The sequence below is a fragment of the Mirounga leonina genome, unplaced genomic scaffold (assembly GCF_011800145.1).
Source record: "Mirounga leonina isolate KUSES-001 unplaced genomic scaffold, KU_Mleo_1.0 Mir_114, whole genome shotgun sequence".
Lineage (NCBI taxonomy): Eukaryota > Metazoa > Chordata > Mammalia > Carnivora > Phocidae > Mirounga > Mirounga leonina.
Window position 1 is genome coordinate 21,298,593 of NW_023270265.1, and position 23,533 is coordinate 21,322,125.

The following is a 23,533-nucleotide window of genomic DNA, read 5'->3' on the forward strand; positions in this document are numbered from 1 at the left end:
TGGGGCCAAATGACATATGTTTTTTTTACGTTACTGGGCGCAATTATGTCAGATTATTGGAATCTTACATCTAACCAAATTAGGATGTCTCAGTTAACAACCAAAAAAAGAAATTAAAAAAAAAAAAAAACCAATAATGAATGCCTACTGTTACAAAGAACATATAAATAGGTTCTGCCCCAGTCTTACAGATATATTTTCCCTATGGTTATGTGCTAATCCTTTTTTTTTTTTCTTCTTACCTAAAACCAGGAAAATTCTACCTTCCCTGGATAACTGGCAAGGAGACAAAGACAGGCACAGTGTTTGGCAAGGTCTCCAGGGTACTCCAGAGGTGCTGAATGGGTGCCACACCATTAAATAAACGCACACTCTCCTAACCTCCCCACGGCCTAGCCCAAAAGAAGGCCACAGGACCCACACGCGTTCCCCTCCCTCTCTTTGCATCGACAGAAAGGGGTCCGCTGTGCCTGGGGAAGGATGACTCCAAGCCACTGGCCAGGCTAGCCGGACCGCAGCAGAGGGGAGGACGCCCTCGGACTAGTTGTGGGAACCAGCGCCAGACCAGGGAGGTGGCCGGCCTCCTCCTGCGCAGGAGGCTTCAGGAGCTGAAGGTAAGAGGGCAGCGGAGGACAAGCGCGGTCCCCGGCAAGGGGAGGAGGGCCGCGCGCGCATGCGCCCCGCCCCACCGCCGGCCGGAAGAGCAGGGCAGCGGAGCCGCTGCTCCCCGCGCTAGTCGCCGCGGCGCGGGGGAGAGCGCCGGCCGCGCGATGCGGCCCCTGGACAGCGCCGGGGCAGCCGAGGTGCCAGAGCCCGGGCTGCGGCTGACGGAGGACGCGCCTCAGGGCGCGATCGAGGAGCCCGCGGCGGCCGAGGCAGCGGGGACGCCCGGCCCCGGCAGGTGCTGGCTGTTCGGCTCCTCGCCGTGCGCCTTGTGTGCTCCGCAGGGTGAGTGTGGGGTGCAGACCCGGGCGCGAGTCTTGCCCCTGGGGTAGGGGTGGGAGTGCGGACGCCAGGGGGCGAGGGTCCCCGCAGCTGCGGGCCGGGGGCGCAGTGAGGACCTCGCCCCCCATCCCTACCCTGCTCAGAGCTGGGGAAAACCCTCGAGCCCTCACCTGGGGGTCTGCAAAGCAGAAGCCCCTTTCGTCCCCGCTGGCGCGAAGACTGGAGAAAGTTTCTGATTGTGTTTGGAACCCTTTTGGGATTCTGAAACTGTTCCTATAATTAAAAGTGTTGCGGGCAGGACCGCCGAGTCAGATTGCAGTTCGGTGCGTCCTGCCGGAGGTTGGAGGTTGGGGGATCAGTTAAGAGGCCATCTCGCAGCCAGCTGAGGTTGGGAGGGAGCTAAACTACGAACACTTATGACGGTGGTAAGCGGTGTTCCTTCAAGAGGAAGTTGAAAAGCACAGAGTACGGGGCGCCTAGGTGGCTCAGTCCTTTAAGCGTGGGACTCTTGATCTCGGCTGAGGTCTTGATGTCAGGGTTCTGAGTTCAAGTCCCGAGTTGGGCTCCATGCTGGACATGGAGCCTACTTAATTAAAAAAAAAAAAAGGCAAACATAGAGTCTAGAAAATGTTTGCCTCAGAATCTTAGAATCTTAGGAAGGCAGAGTTTAGTGGGACCACTGGTTCTTAAACTTTTGGGGTTAGGAGGACTTTTTTGTTGTAAATTTTTACAATATATCCATAACAGCTCACACTGAACTAAACCAGATTTCCATTATTAATATAATGAATATTTTGTGATTTTTTTCCCCTATTTTTAAAATTTTGAATCATTATATCACAGACCTGAAACAAATATAGGACTTTCTTAGCAACTAATCCTAAACAAGGCAGATGCACAACCTTACATAACATTTTTAAAAGGTTCACAGACTTGTCTCCAGAGCGCAGTACCCTGTGTAAAATCACCTTGATCTTGTTCAACCTCTTCCTTCCACAGATGAGGAAAGTGAAGCCCAGGAAGGTGAGGGCTTCGGGGCGGGGGTTGCCTTGTTTTCCCTAGATCTGGCATGTGTGGGTGAGACATGGCACAGGTCCCTGCAGCACCACGGTTAAGGATCCCAGCATGCCAGAGACCCAGGCCAAGGCCCTTTGTGTTGACCACAGTGCTACTTTAAGCACATTCCTCCTTAAACTCCACCACCCACCTGGAGCATCTTCCTAGAAGAAGAGGAAAAAGTAGATCTCCTTTCAAGACAAAGTTACACAGTCTGCATCATCTCATCCTCTGGGTGACCTCCACTAAACGTGACCCTGGATTTCTATGCCTCTTCCCCAACCCCATTTCCCCCTTTCTGTATTATGAACTTTCCGCAGTTTAGAGAGATGAACCCCAGAAGATGATTCTTGCTCCATTTTTGTCCTAAATGCTAACAGAAATGATCAGACTTCTGATTCTTTATGCATGGGCTGGTGGCTCCAGAGTAGGGGTCACTTCAAGCTGTGCTGACCAGATGTGCAGTCCGTGAAGAGGTGAATTTCTCACTTTATCAGTTATTATGGCTGAATGTCATTTTGGTGGAATGCTGAGTCAGTCCTTACGAACTCTTAAATGTTTCTGCTGTTGTGAGCCAAAGAGGAAAACTGTACACTCAGGCAGCACATGGCAAAATGATAAACCTATATAAGCGACTGCACTTAGGAATCTTGAGTATTTTAACTTCAAAGAAAATTGCTAATAGTAAGACTTAGTTATAGTTATCGTAAGATAAGCAGATAATACTCTGAAAACAGGATTGCCAGAGAAATGTTGTCATCGAACTTTGTGACAGTATCATTTTAATGGCTTGATCATGGGTATCTCAAGAAAGCTCATTTTCAAGTTCAGGTTGAAACTGTTAAACCAGTTTTCTACATTCTTGGATAACCTTCACAGACAGCATACAGCTATCCTAAGACATCTATTTATTTTCTTGAATGACAGTGTGGATCTTGGACTGAAGCAAGGAGAAGTTGTCTTCGATGTGTGCCCCTGGAAGGAGTTCTCTAGTGTAGCACTGGTTCTCAAGCTGGTGGAGCTTTTTACCGTTGCAGAGATCCTGTATCAGTGGGTCTGGAGTAGGGCTCAGGAATTGAAGTTTAAAAAGTTAACTCAGTCAATTCTCATTCCCAGCCAGAGTTGTGAATCACAGTTTAAAGCAGAGGATAGAAAAACTGAGCAGCTTTTCAGTTTTCTTCTAACTTGGGAAATTGCACTGTGGCCACTTAATCTGAATTATTTAGAGTTGCCAAATTATTAGCTATGCTTGTAGTGGAATATGATCATAGAAGCACATTACATAAGCAAATGCCTCTTTGGATTATGCTACTCTCTTGTTCATCTCCATTGGCAGAATGGAAATTATTATTCAGTAAGAGACATGTCCGCCTGAGTAGAACCAGGCCTCACCTTCATAACAAATAACCAAGCTCAGCCAGGCCTTGTAACAACTGCCCTGTCCCAGTCAGCAATCATGGGCCTTAAGTGTTTATAGGCAAGAAAATATGTGAGTGGCTATGTTTTAAGAGACAAGATAATCAGAACCAGGGGTGTAAAATTAAGTTTTAAAAGAGTTAAAATGTCATGTTAAGTTAAAATATTCCTGGAGAAAAATTTAAAAGTTTAGGTTGGAGAAGATCCTTGAAATATAGACCAGGGAGATGTTTTCTGTCCTTGATCTTCCTGTTCTGTCTGAGGGTGTAGGTCCTATGTATGAGTTGGGCTTCTTTTAAGAAAAACTATTTTATTTGGACCTGAACTCTGAAATTTCAGAAGTTGAACTCTCAGGCTGACCACAGCCAAGGCATGTATTTTGTGGTGCTTAACTTGGAAGTCTTCTAAAGTTTCCTTCTCATGGGCTGAGTATGTGCAGTTTGTTTCTGTGGTATCTGAGCACATAGGTAGTGAACAGAATGTGGAGGATTCTGGCACTTACAACCTATCGCCCTTGACATGACGACGACCGCTAGCTCCAAATGATTTTTTTCGGCTGTGCACCTGGAACAGGAAAAGGGAGAGGCCTCTGACCACAGTGGCATCTTTCACTACACACGTCAGGCTGTAGAATGCTCCTGGAAAGATTGTGCATCATCATACTTTGGTCCCAATTCACAAAGTGTTTGTCACTCATGGGCGAAGGTATCTCGCGGCTGTGAGGATGTTGAAATGTATTACCTGGTGTTTGCATTTATCAGAGGAGGGCATTTTTTAAAAAAACATTATTATGCAATACCATACTATAGCTGAGTAACACATTGTAAATTCCTAGACTGGAATGATGATCCTAGTTTTACTATAAATTGCAAGTGCCCAAACAGTACACCCTTCTGTTTTGCTGTACTCTTAACTGATGAGGGCCAGTAGTGTTTCCTTCTTATTCTCTCCTTGTTTCTGTATTTGTTTCAAAAAAGAAAAAAATATTAATATATCCCTCAGTGAGTCACCTATCTTTTAGGGAGTTCTCTGCTTATCCTGTCCCTTTTTGCTTCCCTCTGAATGGTGGGGCGGGGAGGGGGTATGAGACTGAAAACAGGTTCTACTCCTGTTTTAGGTAACTAAGATATAGGAAGTGGTGAAACAAAAGTTTAATGCTCATACAGACTGTCATTAATGGATTGAATATGTGATGCTTTAGAGAAAGCAGAAGTTTCCTGGTTCAGAGCTAGGCAAGAAGGTGCCTAGGTGTTTAACGACGGTTCTAATTTTTAAAAAATTTTGTTTTAAAGCACTTTGAGGTCAGAGGGGTAGATACCCTAGCCCCCTGCCCTTGAAGAGTTTATGCTCTAAACGGAGTATCAGTCGTAAACCATGAAAAGTAAAAGATTTGATTAACGGTTCAAAATAACAAAACAGAGAGCCTTCTGTTGCCAGTGGTGTTAGACTTGGTGTCTTTCCATGAAGTTCTCTCATATTCTTTCATTCAGCAAATATTTAATCAGGGTCTTCCATGAGCCAGGCATAAACGAGACAGTGAGGTCCCAGCCTGGAAGAGTTCACAGGCTTGTGGGGGAAGTAAGATAATCAACAAGTAGCCATATGACACAGTTATAAACTGTTGTCCAGAAAAGAACACTTCCTTTATAAAACCTGGTTCACCAGTGAGATGCTATAAATTATCACTTGGAAGCATTTTTCTCTAGCCATCTTGACAAGCATTTCTTAAAGATTTCTCTCACCGTCTTGGCAAGCATTTTTACTTTTTTGATTTGTAAGTGAGGGGTGATTCCTCAGTGAGCCAAAGGAAATCCATTTTATAGGGTAAAACTGCATTTAAAAATTAATGGGTTTAAATTGTTGCTTTCCTCAATGATTCTTCATTCTTGGTGGGGAAATGGTTCGGGTCCAGAGAATGGATATGCTTAGGAAATAGCATTGGTAGCCTGTTAGCCATTAACACTGTTCCATTTTTCTCAATTCCTAAGTGAAAATAATAAAACATATACTTGGAAGCAAGGACTAACCAGAACTTAATCTTTTTCAGAAGCCAAGAAGAAAGCACCCTGTCCTGGACTTGGCTTGTTTTATACATTATTGTCCGCCTTCCTTTTCTCAGTGGCCTCTTTATTTGTTAAAAAAGTGCAAGACGTCCATGCTGTAGAAATTAGTGCATTCCGATGTGTGTTCCAAATGCTAGTCATTATCCCTTGCTTAATATACAGAAAGTAAGTATTTCTTATCTGCAAAGTAGAAGGTATCAACAAATGTTTGTAAATCTTTTGAACTGCTTGAATTATTCTATAGCGGATGCTTTATCCCTCCCATAGATTAACCAGTTCCTACACCCTTTGGCTCTGATTACTAAATAGTCACAAGGACCCACCCACAGAAGATGCTCTCATAAGCACAAACCACATGCCCAGCGAAGGAGGGGAAAGAGATTCAGTTATTCTCCATTCCCCATTTTGAGAACAAAGCATTCCTTGTACACAATTCCCTCCATCTTGTACCACTCTCCCTTCTTTCCCTTGGCATAACTGGTATTTAGAAGAAAAAAGGAAATGAGAAAAAGTCGTGGTGTCTCCTAATATCAATGTTTCTTTAAGTAGAATGGGCTGCTCTGTTATCAGGGCAAACAGAAGGTTACCATAATAATATCCAGGTCTTCCCCCCCTAGGGTGATGTGGGAAAGGGAAAAGGTAATCTTGAGCAAGGCCTTTTTAAATAGTTTCATACTTAGTGTCCTCATCTGTGAACTGGAGGGAACTATACTCTTTGTCTTCTATCTGGCACCTTGGCTGCAAGGGCCAAATAAAATTGATTATAGCTCAGAGCACTTTATGTAGAATGTAACAGTATTTGAAAACTATATTCCCCATCCTTCCTGTCCCTATCCAGCACCTCTTTCCCTTCCATATAGAACCCCCTCCCCACCCTTTCCCAGGTTAAAATTATGCCTCTCTCACACCATTATAACCTCTACCCACCCCTGTGTACTTAGAGGCCTTGGAGAAAAGACCAGTTGGATGCCTGGTGGCAGTCTGTGGTTCTTTCTCTCTTTGGGCAAAAAGGCTTAAACCCTAAACTAAATGCTTCAGTCATGTGCCACCAGTCTCCTTGTATCTCTAACACAGTACAGATGCATTTGGAATAGTGTCACTCCGTATCCTGAGGATTTGGTGAAAAAGGTGAAAATTTACTAATTAATATGGTCAGACATTCTTTTGTAAGTGTGGACAAGTCTCAGTATTTTAGGAAATGATGGTGAGACTTCAGAAATTTCTAAGGGTGGTAACAGACCACTGATGCTAACACAATTATCTTCCCCATAGTAGAATTGGCAGGGGAAGGCATTGGAAGAATTTTTTAAATCCTTAGCACCAATCTGTTTTGACCTATTTTATGTTTCATTATCATGGAAGATGATACGGTATTCCAGGTATTTTCAAGGTATGAGTCAAAGGTGACCTATGCTTTCATTTCTAACTCCAGAGACCCAGGAGTCCTCATGTCAGGCCTACAGGCTAGCCTTCAGATAGGTGTTCAGTGCTGACACCAGGTCAGCAAGCTGACTACCCTGACATGTACCCAGCACTTTGCTTGGTAAATATTTAATAAAAAGAAAATTGAGTGGCAGTTATTATACTTATCCAAATGCTATATGTTCTTTTTCAGTATATTTTAACTCTTCCTGCAGAGAACAATGAAAAGTTGTCTCACATTCAATGGCTAAAATAAATTCTAGCATTGCCTCAGCTTTTATAGAAAAACTCGTAAGATTGGCAATGCATACTAGCCAGGACCAAATTTTCTTATGTAGGACAGCTCAATCTTGAAATTGTATTTATTATAAAAATCACGTATTGTCATTGTAGAAAATTGGGGGAAAATAAAGAAGAAAAATTATCTATGAGTCTACCTGTTAAAGTTTACCCACTATGAACATTACAGTACATTTTCCTTTTTGTCTTACTTGCAAGCCTGTATAGACATAGGAAAAATTAGATTTGCTTAATTATAATTAAACTATTTATGGAGTTCTCTTTTGCTATTTTTGCTTATACTGTGAACACTTACCTGTTTTTAGCTATAATTAGACACCATTTTTTAAAGGTGTATACTATTAAGTTGTGGGCATTATAATTAATTTACTAGTCCCTTATTTTTTGACAGTTAGGACTTCAAAAATAGTGTTTAATCAAGAATTGCAATATTAAAAACAAATACCAAGTTGGTTTAATGTGCGTTCCTCCATTTGAATTCACAGAACTGGGTTTATAGGCCCCAAGGGTCAACGAATTTTCCTCTTGCTCAGAGGAGTCCTGGGTTCCACCGCCATGATCCTACTGTACTACGCTTTCCAGGCAACATCCCTTGCCGACGCCACTGTCATCACGTTTAGCTCGCCCGTGTTCACGTCTATCTTTGCTTGCATATTTCTCAAAGAGAAATACAGCCCTTGGGATGGCCTCTTCACCGTCTTCACTATCACTGGCGTGATCCTTATCGTGAGGCCCCCGTTTCTGTTTGGCGCCAGCGCCGCGGGCAGGGGCGAAAGCTACTCCCTTCACCTGAAGGGCACGATCGCAGCGGTCGCGCACGCCGTGTTCGCCGCGCTGACCCTGGTCATCCTCAGAAAGATGGGTAAGTCCGTGGACTACTTCCTGAGCATCTGGTATTACGTCATCCTCGGCCTCCTGGAGAGCATCGTTGTCCTCTTCATCATCGGGGAATGGAGTCTGCCCTACTGCGGGTTGGACAGGCTGTTTCTCATCCTCATCGGCCTGTTTGGTTTGGGGGGTCAGGTGTTTCTCACGAAAGCCATCCAAATAGAAAAAGCAGGGCCAGTGGCAATAATGAAGACTATGGATGTGGTCTTCGCTTTCATCTTCCAGATTATTTTCTTTCACGATGTGCCCACGTGGTGGACGGTGGGCGGGGCCCTGTGCGTCATAGCCAGTAGCACGGGCGCGGCCGTGCGGAAAGGGTGCCAGGGCGCCACGTGAGGCTTCGCTGCTGAGTGCGCGGTCCCCCGGTGCGGACCCGCCCCGCGTGCACCTGGAAAATCTGCATTTCCTTCGCTGATTGTACTTAATAAATTTCATAATTAAAGTACCATTTTTGAATATGGTATGTCTTTAATTAGCTAAGAATTAACCAGTGTGGTCTAGCAATTTTTTTTCCCTCAATGGTTTCGGTTTTGGTTTCTCTTTGGGTTTTTTGTTGTTGTTGGGGTGGCATCGGTAAGAGGACAGATCATTAGTTGGAAAAAAGACTGCAAAATGTTCTGTGACTGGTATAAATATATGTAATTTTTTAAAGTGTATTTTTGGTATTGATGGGATATAGGTGGGTAGGAAATTTTAGATGCTCTTTTAGCAGTGTAGAGGCTAAGAAACTTACTGATGATAATGCTGCTATAATTGGTATTATGTTGGAAATTCATTTGAAACCTAATTCCATTTAGGAGGCCAAAGCTGAAACTTGGAAAAGGTGCCTACTTAATGGTGTTAATAATACAAATGAATTAGCCTTATTTTCAAGGCTTTTATAAATGATTATCTTTCTTTTAACCCATACGAGTGCCTTTTCATTTTGATGCCAGAATTTTTATATGTAAACTTTAAAAAAAAAAGTTTTTGATCACCAGGTTTGGCTAGAAGTTTTCTGCTCAGTGGCATTCACAACTGTAGCTATCGTTCTATAATTTTAAGTTGTCCTCTGTTTTTTTGAAACTGCACTACATTTTTCTTAACTTTCTAAGGTTTCAGGTCTTTAAACCACAAGAGAGAAATCTTGGCATAACCAATGTGCACATTTCCATGCTGAAGTATTTTCCCCTCACTAGAAATGTGATTTTCTATAAATTCTCTTTGAATTTATAGTGTGATGCCAAATAAAATTTTCTCAGGATTTTATTAGGTTGAACCATATAAAATTGCTGAAATTTTACCTTTTTAACTTACAAAAACCATAGTTTCTTACGGATCACCCTAATAGATACCTCCCTTATCCTTTCTACACCAAATATTTAAAAGACTGTGGCATATATTTTTTTAAAACAACTTTAAAATACAGCAGTCCTATTAAGCTTATTTTTATAGTCCTTTTCCCTTACGGAATTATATATAATAATGCTTCGTGTTACTTGTTAAATGTAAAGACACGGATTCATGGTTGATTGACTTTTGTAGTTTCTTGAACAGAAAAATTCACTGTTAAATTCTAGTGTATCAGTATGGTATTAAATGGCAGTGCCGTGGTACCATGATACTCACTTCATGAATTCAAGTAGCATTTTTTATCTGGAACTTCATCAGGCCAATACTCTGCAGTTAAAGAGAGAATGTAATATTTAGGAAGGCCTGGGAGATTAATCAGGAAGTAGAGAGTACACGCAAATGATTCTTTATCACAATGAACCCTTTATTGGTGAAGCTATGATGGTTTCCAACTCTTACTGTCCAACCTAGCATCTGTTATTATCTTAAGCCTGCAGATTTGAAAGATTATAGGCTCTTTCTCTCCCTTTCATCATAATTCTTCCAAAGAAAGAAAGAACTTGGCTTCTGAGGTTTATGCCTTGGTGAGAAAGGATCTTTTCCAATAGTTCCAAAAGGAAATTTTTAGCTTGCTGATCTTCCCAAATGCTTCCCACCTGACAAACTCTAAATGAAGTCTACTTAGGGGAGTCACACTATCATTATAACTTTAGCCTAATACACAATTTTGGGAGTTTAGAGTTGAAGAAGCATCATTTTGCAAAGGTCTTAGATAGTTACAGAATCCGAGCATTTTAGAGCTCAAAGATTAGAAATCCTCTTGTAGGAGCCACGCTGCACAGATAGAGAGGCTGGGAAGGGGATCTGCCCAAGATGGGTTTCCATGGCCTTCTCCTTTCCCTTATTTCCATGACAAAGTATGGAAAGTAAACCACTGCTTAAGCTACCTAAGGTAAATTAACTCAGGGAACCCTCTCCTGGTTCTTTACCTTGCACAATAAAAGAACCTATGGGACTTTGAGGGTTAAATCCCTTTGGGCCTGTACACTAGAGACATGTTTTATTTCAACAGTGTGTGGTTTAAGTACTTGAATGTCACAATATATACCAAGGTTGGAGAAAATGTTCCTTCTCTCAACTTTTACAGGGTGTCATTCTTCAACACTTTCATAATGTCTAAGGTATATACAAGGATGTGTATTGTAACAATTATGGTTGTGTATATTTTGCAAAGACTGTAGTTTCTATATCTTGAAAATATTTTCATAAATCATTTTTATTTTATAAATACTAATAAAGTTAATACGAAAGAAGGCTATAATGTTGGTTTTTATGATTATAGCAAATGTGCTCGCCAATTTCCTTTTTCATCCATGTTTTTCAAAATTCATTTTATAAAGGATATTGATCCCTAGTCTTTCAGCTGTGATGTAATCTCAAGTTTCAATCTGTTTTGTTGGGTTTTTTTAAGATTTTACATATTTGTCAGAGCACAAAGCAGGGGGAGCAGCAGAGGGAGAGGGAGAAGCAGACTGTAGTTAATACTGTAGAGTTGAACATTCTCCACTTCAAAATGATTCCCAGTTCAGGGTCCTTACTCCTGAGCAGCTTCCCCAGGAACTACAGGAACAGTCTAATGGATTCCAAACCTCATTTGACTCTCTCCTGCCAGCACATAATTCCACTGTTGGGCAACTCGCAATTTCCTGGCTGATCTGCCCACATAGGTGGCCAAGGGTCACCAGTCTTATGCATAGGTGTTGCCACCTTTCCAGTTCTGGCTTTAGCTCTGATCTTCTGTATTACATTTGGCTCTGGCTGGGGAATGAGCCTGATTTTCTATGTGTTTCCCATGCACTACATACTACTACATACTGCATACATACTACACTCAGTATGGCTCTTCTAGCCCCTTGAATCCGCTTGCTCAGTAAACACAATTAATCTCTTGAGGGTAATCTAGTGGTAAGAGAGCCAGATGTCTTTATGTAACATGTTGGCCTCTAATGTAGGTGTATAGAGCTGTGGTCAGCACTGGGCATTAGAATTTGATTCTTAGGGTGTAGGTTGGGCACATGAAGCCTGAGCACCACACCAATCACACCATTATATGGTGCCTTTGGTCCCTTCTGTGAAATTTAATACAGCTACCAAATTCACTTGGAATTCTGCAAGATGCCCTAACAAGGACTCTGTGATCCACAAAGACCCATCCAAGTTTTAGCCTATTTGAACACTAGATTTGGAGCTGGACTTGGAAAACCAATTCAAAGAGAGCCTGTGAAACTTTGCACTGCCCATCATCTCCTAGAAACTGAGGCGGGGGGGGGCTTTATTAGAAGGAGGGTAAGGAGAAGACATATCTTGTGTCAAGGCAGGGCAGGAAATGTTGCATCACAGAAGTCCAGTCCACAGGAAATGTTCCACTGGGTTGCACAAGGTACCATGCCAGCTATCATCTATTAAGGCAGATTTGTAATAATATAAAACAATGCTATTCTCACTAATTTTTTAAATAGTTATTTTTCATAAGAATATTATTTATGTTAACATGGAATCATTTTAATAATTTTTTTTGTTTTGCCTTCAAATATGGTAAATATCTCTCTATATAACGCACATAACAGAAGCTCTTTGGAGTTCTCAATAATGTTTAAGAGAGTAAAGGAAAATAAAACCAAAAAGTTCCCAAGCTGTGGATTTAATATATAGTGTTACCAAATTTGAAACCTTAAAAAAAAAAAAAACCAATGATTAGGCCCACCATCAAATCTGCCAACTTTTTCATGAGGTTCTGATAGTTTGAAATGCAGCTCAGTAATAGTTTGTAAATTAGAAACATCTTTAATGTGATGTTCTATTTTAGATTGTGAAACAACTTTAAATGTACATAAGCGATCCAAATTATCTACCCAACAGAGGGCAAAGGAACAACAAGAAATCCAACTGGTCTATGCTCACAGGGTCATATCAAGTTGTCTCTTTTCCTTCCTACATATATGTTTTAGTTCCTTTGTACATGTGTTTTGGAAAAGTCAGAAGACTTTGATAATTTGCAGGTAAGTATGCATTGGTACAACTTCTATGAAGGGCAACTTAGCAACATCTATCAATTTACAAATGAACATGCTTTTTCACCCAGAAATTCCATTTCAGAAATTTATCTTATAGATATACTTGCTTATTGCAAAATAAAATGTACATGTTTATTCATTGCTGCATCACCTGTAATAGCAAAAAAAAAAAAATAGAGCTAGTTTAATGTTAAATACGTAATGGTACTGGTAATGGGTTAAATGACTAAATAAGTAGTGGTACTGAAATTTTCCTCTAAGGTTCTAGCTGAATTAATAATTAAATTTACATAAGACATTAACGGAAGAAAAAAAAACCACAAAGTTTTATTACATGTGCACAGAGGCCCAATAATGAAATTGAGACCTAAAGAAATGACCAAGCAGGCAGTGTTTATGCTTTTTAGACAAAGAGATAGATGATAAATCTATGAGGAATGACAGGACAAAGATAACTTTGGGAGCTTCAGTTAGTAAGGAATTCTAAACTGTATTTGGGCTGGGTTAGTAAATTAGTAAAAAGTAACAAGGGTTGTTTATACAGCCTTCTTGGCTCTAAATTTCCAGTTCTGGTGATAAAGATACCTACTTCTTTGTCCAGGGAGTATACCTTTCACATGGGAGATTTTCTTTCCTGCTTTCAGGGGGATGGAGGAGGGTCCGAGTGTCCTTCTTGCATGGGCTGTCTCTTCAGTAACTTTTATTTAAAATATCCAATTGGCCAAAGTGGCACATTTGGGGGTGGCCTACTCTTGGCCCTTACAGTACATACATAAAATGAAATACAATACAGTAAAAACAAATTAAGGAAGAGCAAGAGAGCTTTCCACGTACTAATGTGGAGTAATCTTCAAGATTATTCAGTGGAAAAGCAAGATTCAGATAGTAGTACGGCATAGTATGTATTATTCATTTATATAAAAAGAGGGTGAACAGAATATTCTAAGAGGATACACAAGGAACTGGTAACACTGGTTGCCTTTAGGGAAAAGAATTTGGGGGCTGAAAGAGTGGAAAGGTGACTTTTCACTAAATTCCCTTTTATACCTTTAAAATTCTGAACCATATATGTATGTGACCTAGTCAAAAAACAAATAAAAAATAAACTGGTGAAACAAACAAACAAAAAAGACTTGTAGAAAGAAAGGGAGAAAAGAAAGGAAGGGGTAAAAGAGAGATATCCATATATATATCCATATACACATGCACAGAGAAATGTTTACTGCTTTGATCTGAGCCATCACCCTGGCTCACCATCACTGACTTCCTTTTGTCTCATTCAGCCCACAAATCAGACTTAAATTCCCACGTGCTCAGGGCACCTGGGTGGCTCAGTCCCTTGAGTCCTTCGGCTCAAGTCATGCCCAGGGTCCTGGGATCCAGCCCTGCATTGGGTTCCCTGCTCAGCAGGGAGCCTGCTTCTCTTCTCCCTAGGCCTGCCACTCCCCCTGCTTGTGAGCATGCTCTCTCTCTCTCAAAAATAAATAAAATTAAAAAAAATTCCCACATGCTCCATGACTGAAGAAAATAACAAAAGGAAATCCTGAACTTTAGCATTTTAATAGAAATATATCCTCCAAGGGGTGCCCGGGTGGCTCAGTCAGTTAAGCTTCTGCCTTCAGCTCAAGTGGGAACGAGCCCCACATTGGGCTCCCAGCTCAGTGGGGAGTCTTCTTCTCCCTCTGCCTCTGCTCCCGTGCTGCCCCCGCACCCCAGCTCTCGTGCTTTCTCTCTCACTTGCTTTCTCTCAAATAAATAAATAAAATCTCCAAGATCCCAGAAAGCATTGCCAAGTCCTGAGCTAGATATCTGCCTTTCCACAGCACCAAAACCATTTTCACATGGAAAGGAAACTAATATTTACTTAATATGTCCCATCCAGGCCAGGAGCTTCTTTATCTTTGTCTCATTCAGTCCTTGCCAACTCTGGAAGATGGGTTGAATAGGAAACTGAAGTTCAAAGAGGTTGAATATGGTCACCTACCTAATTAAGTCTAGTGCCCTTCACTCATAAATGACGAAGTTGGCCACTACCCAAGGTCTGCCTGACCACAAAGACTTGACCTTTCCAATACCCCATGTTACCTCCCTAGCTGGTGGAGAATGCATGACAGGGAGTCACTGTGGCGAAAAGACTGTTTCTTGACTTTGGGATTTGAAGGTACGTATGTACTCTTCCTCTCTCCTTTCCCACACATGTACAAGAGCTGGATGTAAAAGAATAGAAGGTGAACAACAACACTTTACCGTTCAGTTTTATTTCTTTCTATATGTTAATCAATACTCATTGAGCAGTAGCCATATACAATCACAATCAAGGAAGGGAAACATCAAACTTCAAATAGTCAAATATTGTTCTTAAAGTGGCCAACACTGGATGCAAACATGACATACACAAACTATAATAATTTGTACACACGCGCTACAATGAGAACCTCGAAGTGAGATTACCTCCTGAGGTCACAAACCAAAGCAGAACAAAGAATGAAGCTACTCAAGGTCACCTAAATACACAGAATTGAATTCTGGGCCAGCCACATTTAGCCATAACTTACCTACGTGTACTAAGAACACTTCTAAGGGTGTAATGTACCAATCGGAAGAAGGGGTGGCCAGCCATGGAAGCAAGAAAGGAGGACGGCATGTGTCAGGCATGTTCCCATTGTAGAGATCTCTACAATGAGAGGTGGTGAGTTCCCAGTTTTTCTCCCTAAAGTACCTCTCATAGCTAAGAAAAGTCTAGAAACATAATCACAAAGCATCACCACAATCTGGAGCTTGAATCACAACACAATAACAATAACCACTACCCTTTATTGTATCTTTCATGTAACAACTACTCTCCTAACTGCTTTTTGTGCTCTGGATCACTGAGTCCTTGCAACTCCTAAGGCAGGCTTTTTATTGCCTTCATTTCATCATTGAGGAAAGAGAGGTTTGAAGACGGTACATGAATGTCCAAGTTAAGTGACTTGTCCACTTGCTAATAAGTGGCAGAACCTGGGTCTTAAAACCCTGGCCTATCAAACTCCAAGCTTACATTCTCGACTCTGCTACTCTACTGCTCACCCTAAGCTTGAAGCCATGCTTTTCAAAAAAAGAAAAAAATCCTGAGTTTTATGTGCCCCCTGGCACACTGCAGTGTAGCTCAAGGGACTCTTCAACTCCATTTTAAGAAACATGGCCAATGATGATGCAGTCAAGTCCTCTTGCTACTGAAAACTATAAAATCACACCCCTTATTCTTTGTATATCCATGTTATCAGTATCTATGCAATTATAATTTGGCTTCTCACATACTTTAAATGCAGAGGACAATTTAAGCAGAAGATTAAGCCCTTGGTTCCCTCAACTGTTATATTTTTCATTGTATATTAGTAAATTTGGCATTGTTCCACATATCGGTCTCCATGTACTTGGTTATTGTGACTCTTTCCAGAGAGATATACTGTATTCCCAGCATCCCCTTTCTTCTAAGACAATACTCCTGTATTACTCAGTGTAATTATGCTAGCTACTGTAACAACCCCCCAAATCTCAGATATGTACCAATAAAGTTTTATTTCTTAGTTATATCACAGTCTGGTTAAGTTGTAAGTTACCAGCTCTCTGTAATTTCTCCTTTAAGTGGTGACTCAGGCTTCTAGGCTCCTTCCATCCTAAAGTCCTAAACTCTTAAACATGTAGCCTCCAAGCTTGCTGCAGATTTTATGACCACATAGACTTGCATATGCAGAATATCACTTCCACCTATATCTTATTGACCTTAACCTAACTGAAATGGAAGGCAGGAAAGAAGGTTTTCATTTGGTTCCAGGAAGAGGAAAAGAAAACAGAATTTGGTGGACACATAACGTTCTCTCTGCTGCAACCCCATCCCTTCAGAGAACCATCCAAACCTAATTCCATAGAGTTCTAGTGGAGCCGGCAATACAGAATCCCAACACCAGTGGCCTAAGGAGTGAATGGGCCCATGCAACAAAGTCAAGTTTCTCTCTCCCGATCATCTGAACATTGAGCAGAGTCACAAGAACAGAAGACACATAATTGAGTTGTCTGACATCAGTGCCCAATGAGTTGGGCCCTGGGGTGCTGGCTGCCAAGAGGTGTCCAATCTTTTGTCAAATCTGTGAGCTCACCACTATCATTCCAATTAATCCCCTATTCATGACTAAAGTAGAATCAGTTTCTGTTACTTGTACCCAAAATACCCTAGTCAATACCCAGTATTTGCTACCTATATGCTGACCAACCAGATTCTCACTCCCTCATGACTCGGCCCTGAACTGTGATAATTTCACTGAGGTGGTGCCTCCCTTTGGGGATCTGATGGAGTGTCTGACCAATCTTTTCCAGGTGACACCACTCTATCTCATTACATGCTGTCTTTGATCTTCTAGGAACATGAAAAAAGCAATTAACAATACAAAGCAGATGTTTAGGCTGAATAAGTGATAAAGACAACATAACATCCTCAAGAGGGATATCAAGTGGGCAATGGAATCATATATGAGTGATTTCTAAAGAAAGATCCCAGACAATACTTTGTCAACCTTTTCTATTTCACAGACAAAAATCAAGATTCTACAATAACACAGTCCAGTAGAAATATAATGCAAGCTACATATGTGTTATAGACTGAATGTGTCCCTCCAAAATTCATGTTGAAGCCCTAATCCCCAGTGTGTTGGTATTAAGAAGGGGAGGGCTTTGGAAGGTGATTGGGTTTAGATGAAGTCAAAGAGAACATCAATCTCATAAGGTTATTCCAGGGAAGAAATGAGAGGAAAATCTAAGAGATTTGATATATGCTGGCACATAGCAGGGCTACATAAGGGGTGGCTATTCTTATAATCCTCCTTTACTCCCAGCACGTTCTAGAATTGGGCTGTCAGACATGGTAACCACTATCTCTATGTGTCCACTGAGCATCTGAAATGTGCTGGGAGTAAAGGAGATTGATGTTCTCTTCCCTCTTTTACAGAAGAGAAAGATAAGACTCAGAATGTTTAAGAGACTTGTGTAAAATCACATAGCCAGCAAAGGACAGAGGCACACATAGGTTGATTTAACCCAAAGCATGCATTGATCTCATGCTTCCCATTTACAGATACAAGGAGTTTGAATTGGTCTGGACTTTACCCCAAAGGTGGTGAAGCAGGGCAGGGCGTAAACAAGGCTTAGCGGAACAACACTCATACCACCAGGAAGATGTGCTCTCTGAAGGCAGAAGGTGGCACCTATTATATCACTGAGAGCAGCAGGAACGAGGTGCTGATCAATTTTCCCAGCCAAACAAAACAAAACAAAACAAAAACAAAAAACCACCAAAAACCAAAACCTATGAGAAGCAATGGTGAGGAGATAAACAAGGTGAAAACAAAAGAATTGTTACACTAACCGGAAAGAGATAAATGAGTTTGAACATTAACAAAGGGCAGAGTTGATGATATAAAATAGTCATAACCCTGGCAGATAAACACGCCATTTCCATAAAGTGAGTGGAAGTGGGTACCACAGGTCCCACCTGTAAGGTTACCCTTGGGAGGAGGAGGAACCAGAGCCTGGAGCCAGGTCAGGGGTTACTCAGATTGGCTGGAAAGCAAGTCAGAGGGAGAGTCAAGGTCACAAGAGAGGAAACTGGAGTGTGCAGCCATCCAAGCTGGGCTGTGAGACCACCCCGTGTGGCGGGACCCAAGCAGGGCAGACACAGCTGCTGATATGTGTTCAGCTGGGACTGACCCCGAAAGCGAGGGCCCATATAAACGGGCCTCAGTGAAATGAGAACATCACGCTAAATTTGCCACACGCTTACATTATGCCTTTTCTGTATTTAAATACCTTTTATTTATGAAAGGATGGTAATAGCGGATAACCGTTGTTTGGATGGCTCTGTCCTTTTTTTTTTTTTAATGTCTTCACTTCGCAAATATAGAGGACCTTACATTGGTCCTCCAGTTTTATTTATTTATTTTTAAAGATTTTATTTATTCATTTGAGAGAGAGCATGAGCAGTCGGAGAGAAGCAGAGGGAGAGGGAGAAGCAGGCTCCCCACTGAGCAGGGAGCCTGATGCGGGGCTCGATCCCAGGACCCCAGGACCATGACCCGAGCTGAAGGCAGACGCTTAACCATCTGAGCCACCCAGATACCCCCTCCAGTTTTACTATTTAAAAAAAAAAATTGTAATGGTACATAAAATTAAAAAAAATCACAGGTTAAGTTTCCATCCTCTCTCATACATACTGGATTTTGCTTCTCCTTGGTATAATTTTAACTACTCTATCCTAGCTCCATGCCCTTGGCCCATAAACATGCTCAAATTTCTTCCAATTAAATCAAATTAAATGGAACCTTCCTTAAACTCTCCTCCCCGCCCCCCTAGATACACCTGACACCTGTTTCTTCTTTAACTACCATTCTTTCCTCAATCCTTCAGCTGTTCCCCCCTCCCCCAAATTTTTCACACTGGCACTTGAATATTCAAAAATGATCAATAGTTTCTCCACCAAAATAAAGATTAATTAAAATCTATTATTCAATTCTAAAGTTTTTCCTTCTGGTTGAATCACTGTGAAAATGGTACTGCTTCTTCCTAATAAATCACCTTGGGAGGGCCCAGTGTTTCGGCTCTATTACATGTTAGATGTTTGTGTATAAGAGAAAAGCCATGTTCCAAACTGGTTTTCAAATAAGCATTGTTTTTCTTTTACCTTTTTGTTTTGACATAATTTCAGAATTACAGAAACATTGCAAGAATTGTATAAATTCCCATTACCTTTTACCCAGATTCCCCAAGTGAACATTTGAGAGTAAGTTACAGACATGATGCCATATAGGCCTTGCATTATTTAAGATTCTCCAGAGAAACAAACCAATAGAAGATATATATACAAATCTTAAGAGAGAGAGAATTATTTTAAGGAATTGGCTAATGCAATTATGGGGGCTGGCAAGTCTGAAATTTGTAGAGCAGGCTGGCAGCTGGAAATTTAGGTAAGAGTTGATGTTGATGTTGTCTTGAATCTGAATTCCTCAGGGAAGCAGCCTGCAAATTTACACAGACTTTCTATGTTGCAGTCTTGAGAGAATTCCTTCTTTGGAAAGCCTAAATCTTTTCTCTGGAGGCCTTCAACTGATTGGGTGAGGCCCATCCATAGCACAGATGATAATCTGGTTTACTCAAAGTCTACTGATTTAAATGTTAATCACATCAGGGTGCCTGCGTGGCTCAGTCAGAGCTCATGTGACTCCTGATTTCAGCTCAGGTCGTGATCTGAGGGTCCTGAGATCAAGCCCCACATCAGGCTCTGTGCTCAGCAGCGTGTCTGCTTGGATTCTCTCTCTCCCTCTTCCCAATCTCTCCCCTCCTCTAAAAATAAATAAATAAATCTTTTTAAAAAATTAACGTTAGTCACATCTTAAAACTATCTTCACACCAACATCCAGACAGATGTTTGACCAAATAACTGGACATCATAGCCTTCATAACCCCTAAAATGGTCCTTTCAAAAAGGCTGCCAGAAGCTCAGGCTAGGATTTTTCAGCAAAGATAGCAATAGTATTTCCAACAGAAAAACTTCTAAAATTCAGAAATCATTTCCAGGAAAGTGACTTTAATGAGGTGGTTTAGAAGTTACCATTATCACAGAACGCTGATCTGGACTTGTGGCTGGACAACACTTTAGGGGGAAAAAGAATTGTCAAAATACCTTAAAGGCTATAGGCTCAGGAGACCCTTGGTTTAGAGCTCCATTTACCAGTAGATGTCGCTATAGTCAGACATTATTTTAGAAAAACACAAAGAGGTGACCTCATTAGTGTTTAGAGGATATGGGGCTGGGGGAAGCCAACAAACCCTTCTGTATCTAAACATGTGCTCTTCTTTTTAAGAAAACACAATAGGCATCTAATCATCATTTGTTGAGTGAATTAATGAGCAATCAATGTATATTAATTATTCTACCTTAAAATTTTTGTGATTGAGTTATGCTCTGATAGGTGAAAAGGAGAATTTGTCACCCCAAGATGTGGCTCTTCAGCATAAGGATTATTTTAGGCTGATTCTTTTTAAGAAATTGCAGATTCAGGAAGAGCTCTTTACCTTTCTTTCAACTGCCTAAATTTACATTGGAAAAGGGGCCTGTACCAGGAAGAGAGCTATTATCAGAGATACCTTTTTACCAAAGAAACTTACCTGTAACACAGGGCAACTTTTGTTCTCCAAACATCATCTCGCCCTTCCTGTCAATGGCCTTCCTTCCCTCTGTACCCCCAGACTCCTGCCCCTTTCCTTGGCTCAAGATGTTATATAAGTTTCAACTACCTGGCTGCCCTTTGAGTGTCATATTTTTATAGGGTTCCTATAGATACATTAAATTTTAAATTGAATTCGTTTTTCTCCTGTTAATCGGTTTTATGTTAATTGAATTATTTGACCAGCCAAAGAACCTGTAAGGGAAGTGTTAACAAGAAACAGACCAAAAATGGAGCCACTTATGCTAAACCCCAACAAGACTTAACATGCAACCTAACTGCATTTTCAGCCTCTGGGCAGGAGTGGAATTTTAAACCAATCAGTCTGGAATTTCCTGATCCCACTAGAGGTCATCTGCATAATAAGACTTCTGCGCTTGCCCTAAGGGAAGGTAACCTTGTCTGAAATAATCCACTCTTATAACTTCTTTGTCACACTTGCTAGATAAGATGCTGCTGATAGACGAATCATTGAATAAAACCAGTTAGATCTTTAAATTTACTCAGTTGAATTCTACCTTTTAACAGAAGAAAGGAAAACTTTTCCAACCCTACATAGGAATGTCAGAAGGAAAGCTTTAGAAATTGTATAATGAAACTGATCTCTAAGATACGAGTAGACATGTTTAGAAGAAAACAATTTGTCTAGAGTCCATTCATGAGAAGAAGCAAGAAAATTTAAGCAATTCGATTTCACAGATATTAAATGCACCCACCCCATGTCCACACTGAGCTCAGTTCTACTAAAGAGAGAGACATTTTACGTAGGAGAGAGTGAAGCACAGGACACTGTTCTGTCTTTCATCCAAGAGATGGGGAAGGGGCAGATCTTCCTGGCACCAGGGAGAGACAAGTTCTAAAACCTGGGAGAAGGAGTCAAGAAACAATTCCCACTAGTTCTTCAATACCCACTATCTTTTTTAAACTGAGGTTTGCCTGCATAAAACAAAGAGATTAGTAAAAAGTTTACAATGCTGGCCAATGATTCAGAGGTTTGCTGCTGTTTACATATGAGAATATGCATTATATCCATTTTGAACTCTTGCTAAGTAGCACACTCTGTGCCAAGTCCTTTATCTGATTTAATCCTCTCGGAAGCTCTATAAGGCAGGAATTTTTTTTTTTTTAGATTTTATTTATTTTGACAGAGAGAGACAAAGCGAGAGAGGGAACACAAGCAGGGGGAGTGGGAGAGGGAGAAGCAGGCCTCCTACGGAGCAGGGAGCCCGATGCGGGGGCTCGATCCCAGGACCCTGGGATCATGACCCGAGCCGAAGGCAGACGCTTAACGACTGAGCCACCCAGGCGCCCCAAGGCAGGAATTTTTATTGTCCTGACTTTTAGAGATGAAATATCTGAAAAATAATAGCAGGTGGGGAGTGAGGGGTTAAACAACTTGTCCAGGACCACCCAGTTAATGAGCAGTAGAACCAGATCCAAACCCAGCCCTGGGTGAAGCACTCTGCCATGCCCCCTTAGGTCATTATTCCCAGGTAACTGGCTCTAGGCAAGGTCTGACCACAGATAACATCTGGACTCTATGTTATGTTCATTTTGCCCCATTCATTTTAAAAATCTTAATTACTGAGCATGCCTCTGAAGAAGGCACTGCTTTGTGCTAGAAGAAGGGAAATTTAAAGGAAAGAAGCAGAGTGCCCTTATAACCTTTAATTGAGTGGCAGTGGCAGGGGGCAGGATGTCTGGAGATGAGGAGGGACTTGAATGAGGAAGGTCACCCCAGCCTCTGTTTTCTCCACATAGCCTAGGAGAGTTTGGGGGAAAGTTGAGAAGATTTAGAACAGCTGCTATGAGGAATGTGTTAGGTTAAATAATATGTCTGGAGAAGAGAAGGATATTTTAGGATTTTTCTTTCCACTCCTTAGAATTAGTTGAGCTTATTTTCTCAGATTTTCCAAGATAAAGTTCACCTCTAGCTTGAGTACAAGTTCAAAGAATTTCAGTACAGAATCTAGTCTTGTCTCGCTCTTTCTTTCTCTCTCTCTTTTTTTTTAGAGAGTTGGCATTGCTTTACACTTTTTTTTTTTTGAAGACCCCATTTATTTATTTGAGAGAAAGTGAGTGAGAGAGCAAGAGCAGAGGAAGAGGCGGAGAGAGGAAGAAGCAGACTCCCCACCCAGTGGGGCTCGATCCCAGGACCCCGATATCATGACCTAAGCCAAAGGCAGACACTTAACCCACTGAGCCACACAGGTGCCCCTCTAGTCTTGTCTCTTGAAAACTTGTCAGTGCTTAAATTTTTTATCACAAAAATAGATCATTGATAATACTACATAAAGGAGGAGGCTGACTCGAAATGCTTACTCGACTTTTGGTGTTGATTATCCATTCAACTTTTTTTTTCTTAATGTCACCCCACTTCAGGAATAAGGAAACAGCCAAGTAAGAAACAGTTTCAAAGTTGCATGTTGAAATCATAAGACAAACATCTGTGTTTGTTAGTATCTTCAAGGCCCGTGGGTTGTATTACCTTCCTCCTGACGTTCTGAACAATGTCATCTGCCTGCTGTGTGTTTCTGCCTCAATGTGGACACATTTTCTGGCCCCACCAAGATGTTGTCATTTCTGCCTCCATTCCACTTAAAATAGTTAGTTAAATTATCTCACTGCATTTTATGTTTAGAAATCTTCTCTTTGAGACACTCCATCCTGCTTCTAGCAAGGGAGGGAAATCTGTTGGAGTGTTAATCACTAACTTTCCTCAGACTCAAATCTTCCCTCATACACTTTGCTTCAGAGCAGGTAGAAAATGTTGCTCTGGAGA

At 41.3% G+C, this 23,533-nt stretch overlaps 1 protein-coding gene across 1 annotated transcript; it reads left to right on the plus strand.

Annotated features, from left to right (window-relative positions):
• Positions 1-752: 752 nt before the first annotated feature.
• SLC35G1 (solute carrier family 35 member G1) lies at positions 753-10,740 on the plus strand. The gene is made up of 3 exons (XM_035025339.1): positions 753-948; positions 5,465-5,645; positions 7,688-10,740. Exons 1-3 carry the CDS (start codon positions 771-773, stop codon positions 8,424-8,426), a joined length of 1,098 nt encoding a protein of 365 aa, XP_034881230.1. The 5' UTR covers positions 753-770; the 3' UTR covers positions 8,427-10,740.
• The last annotated feature ends 12,793 nt before the right edge of the window (positions 10,741-23,533 follow it).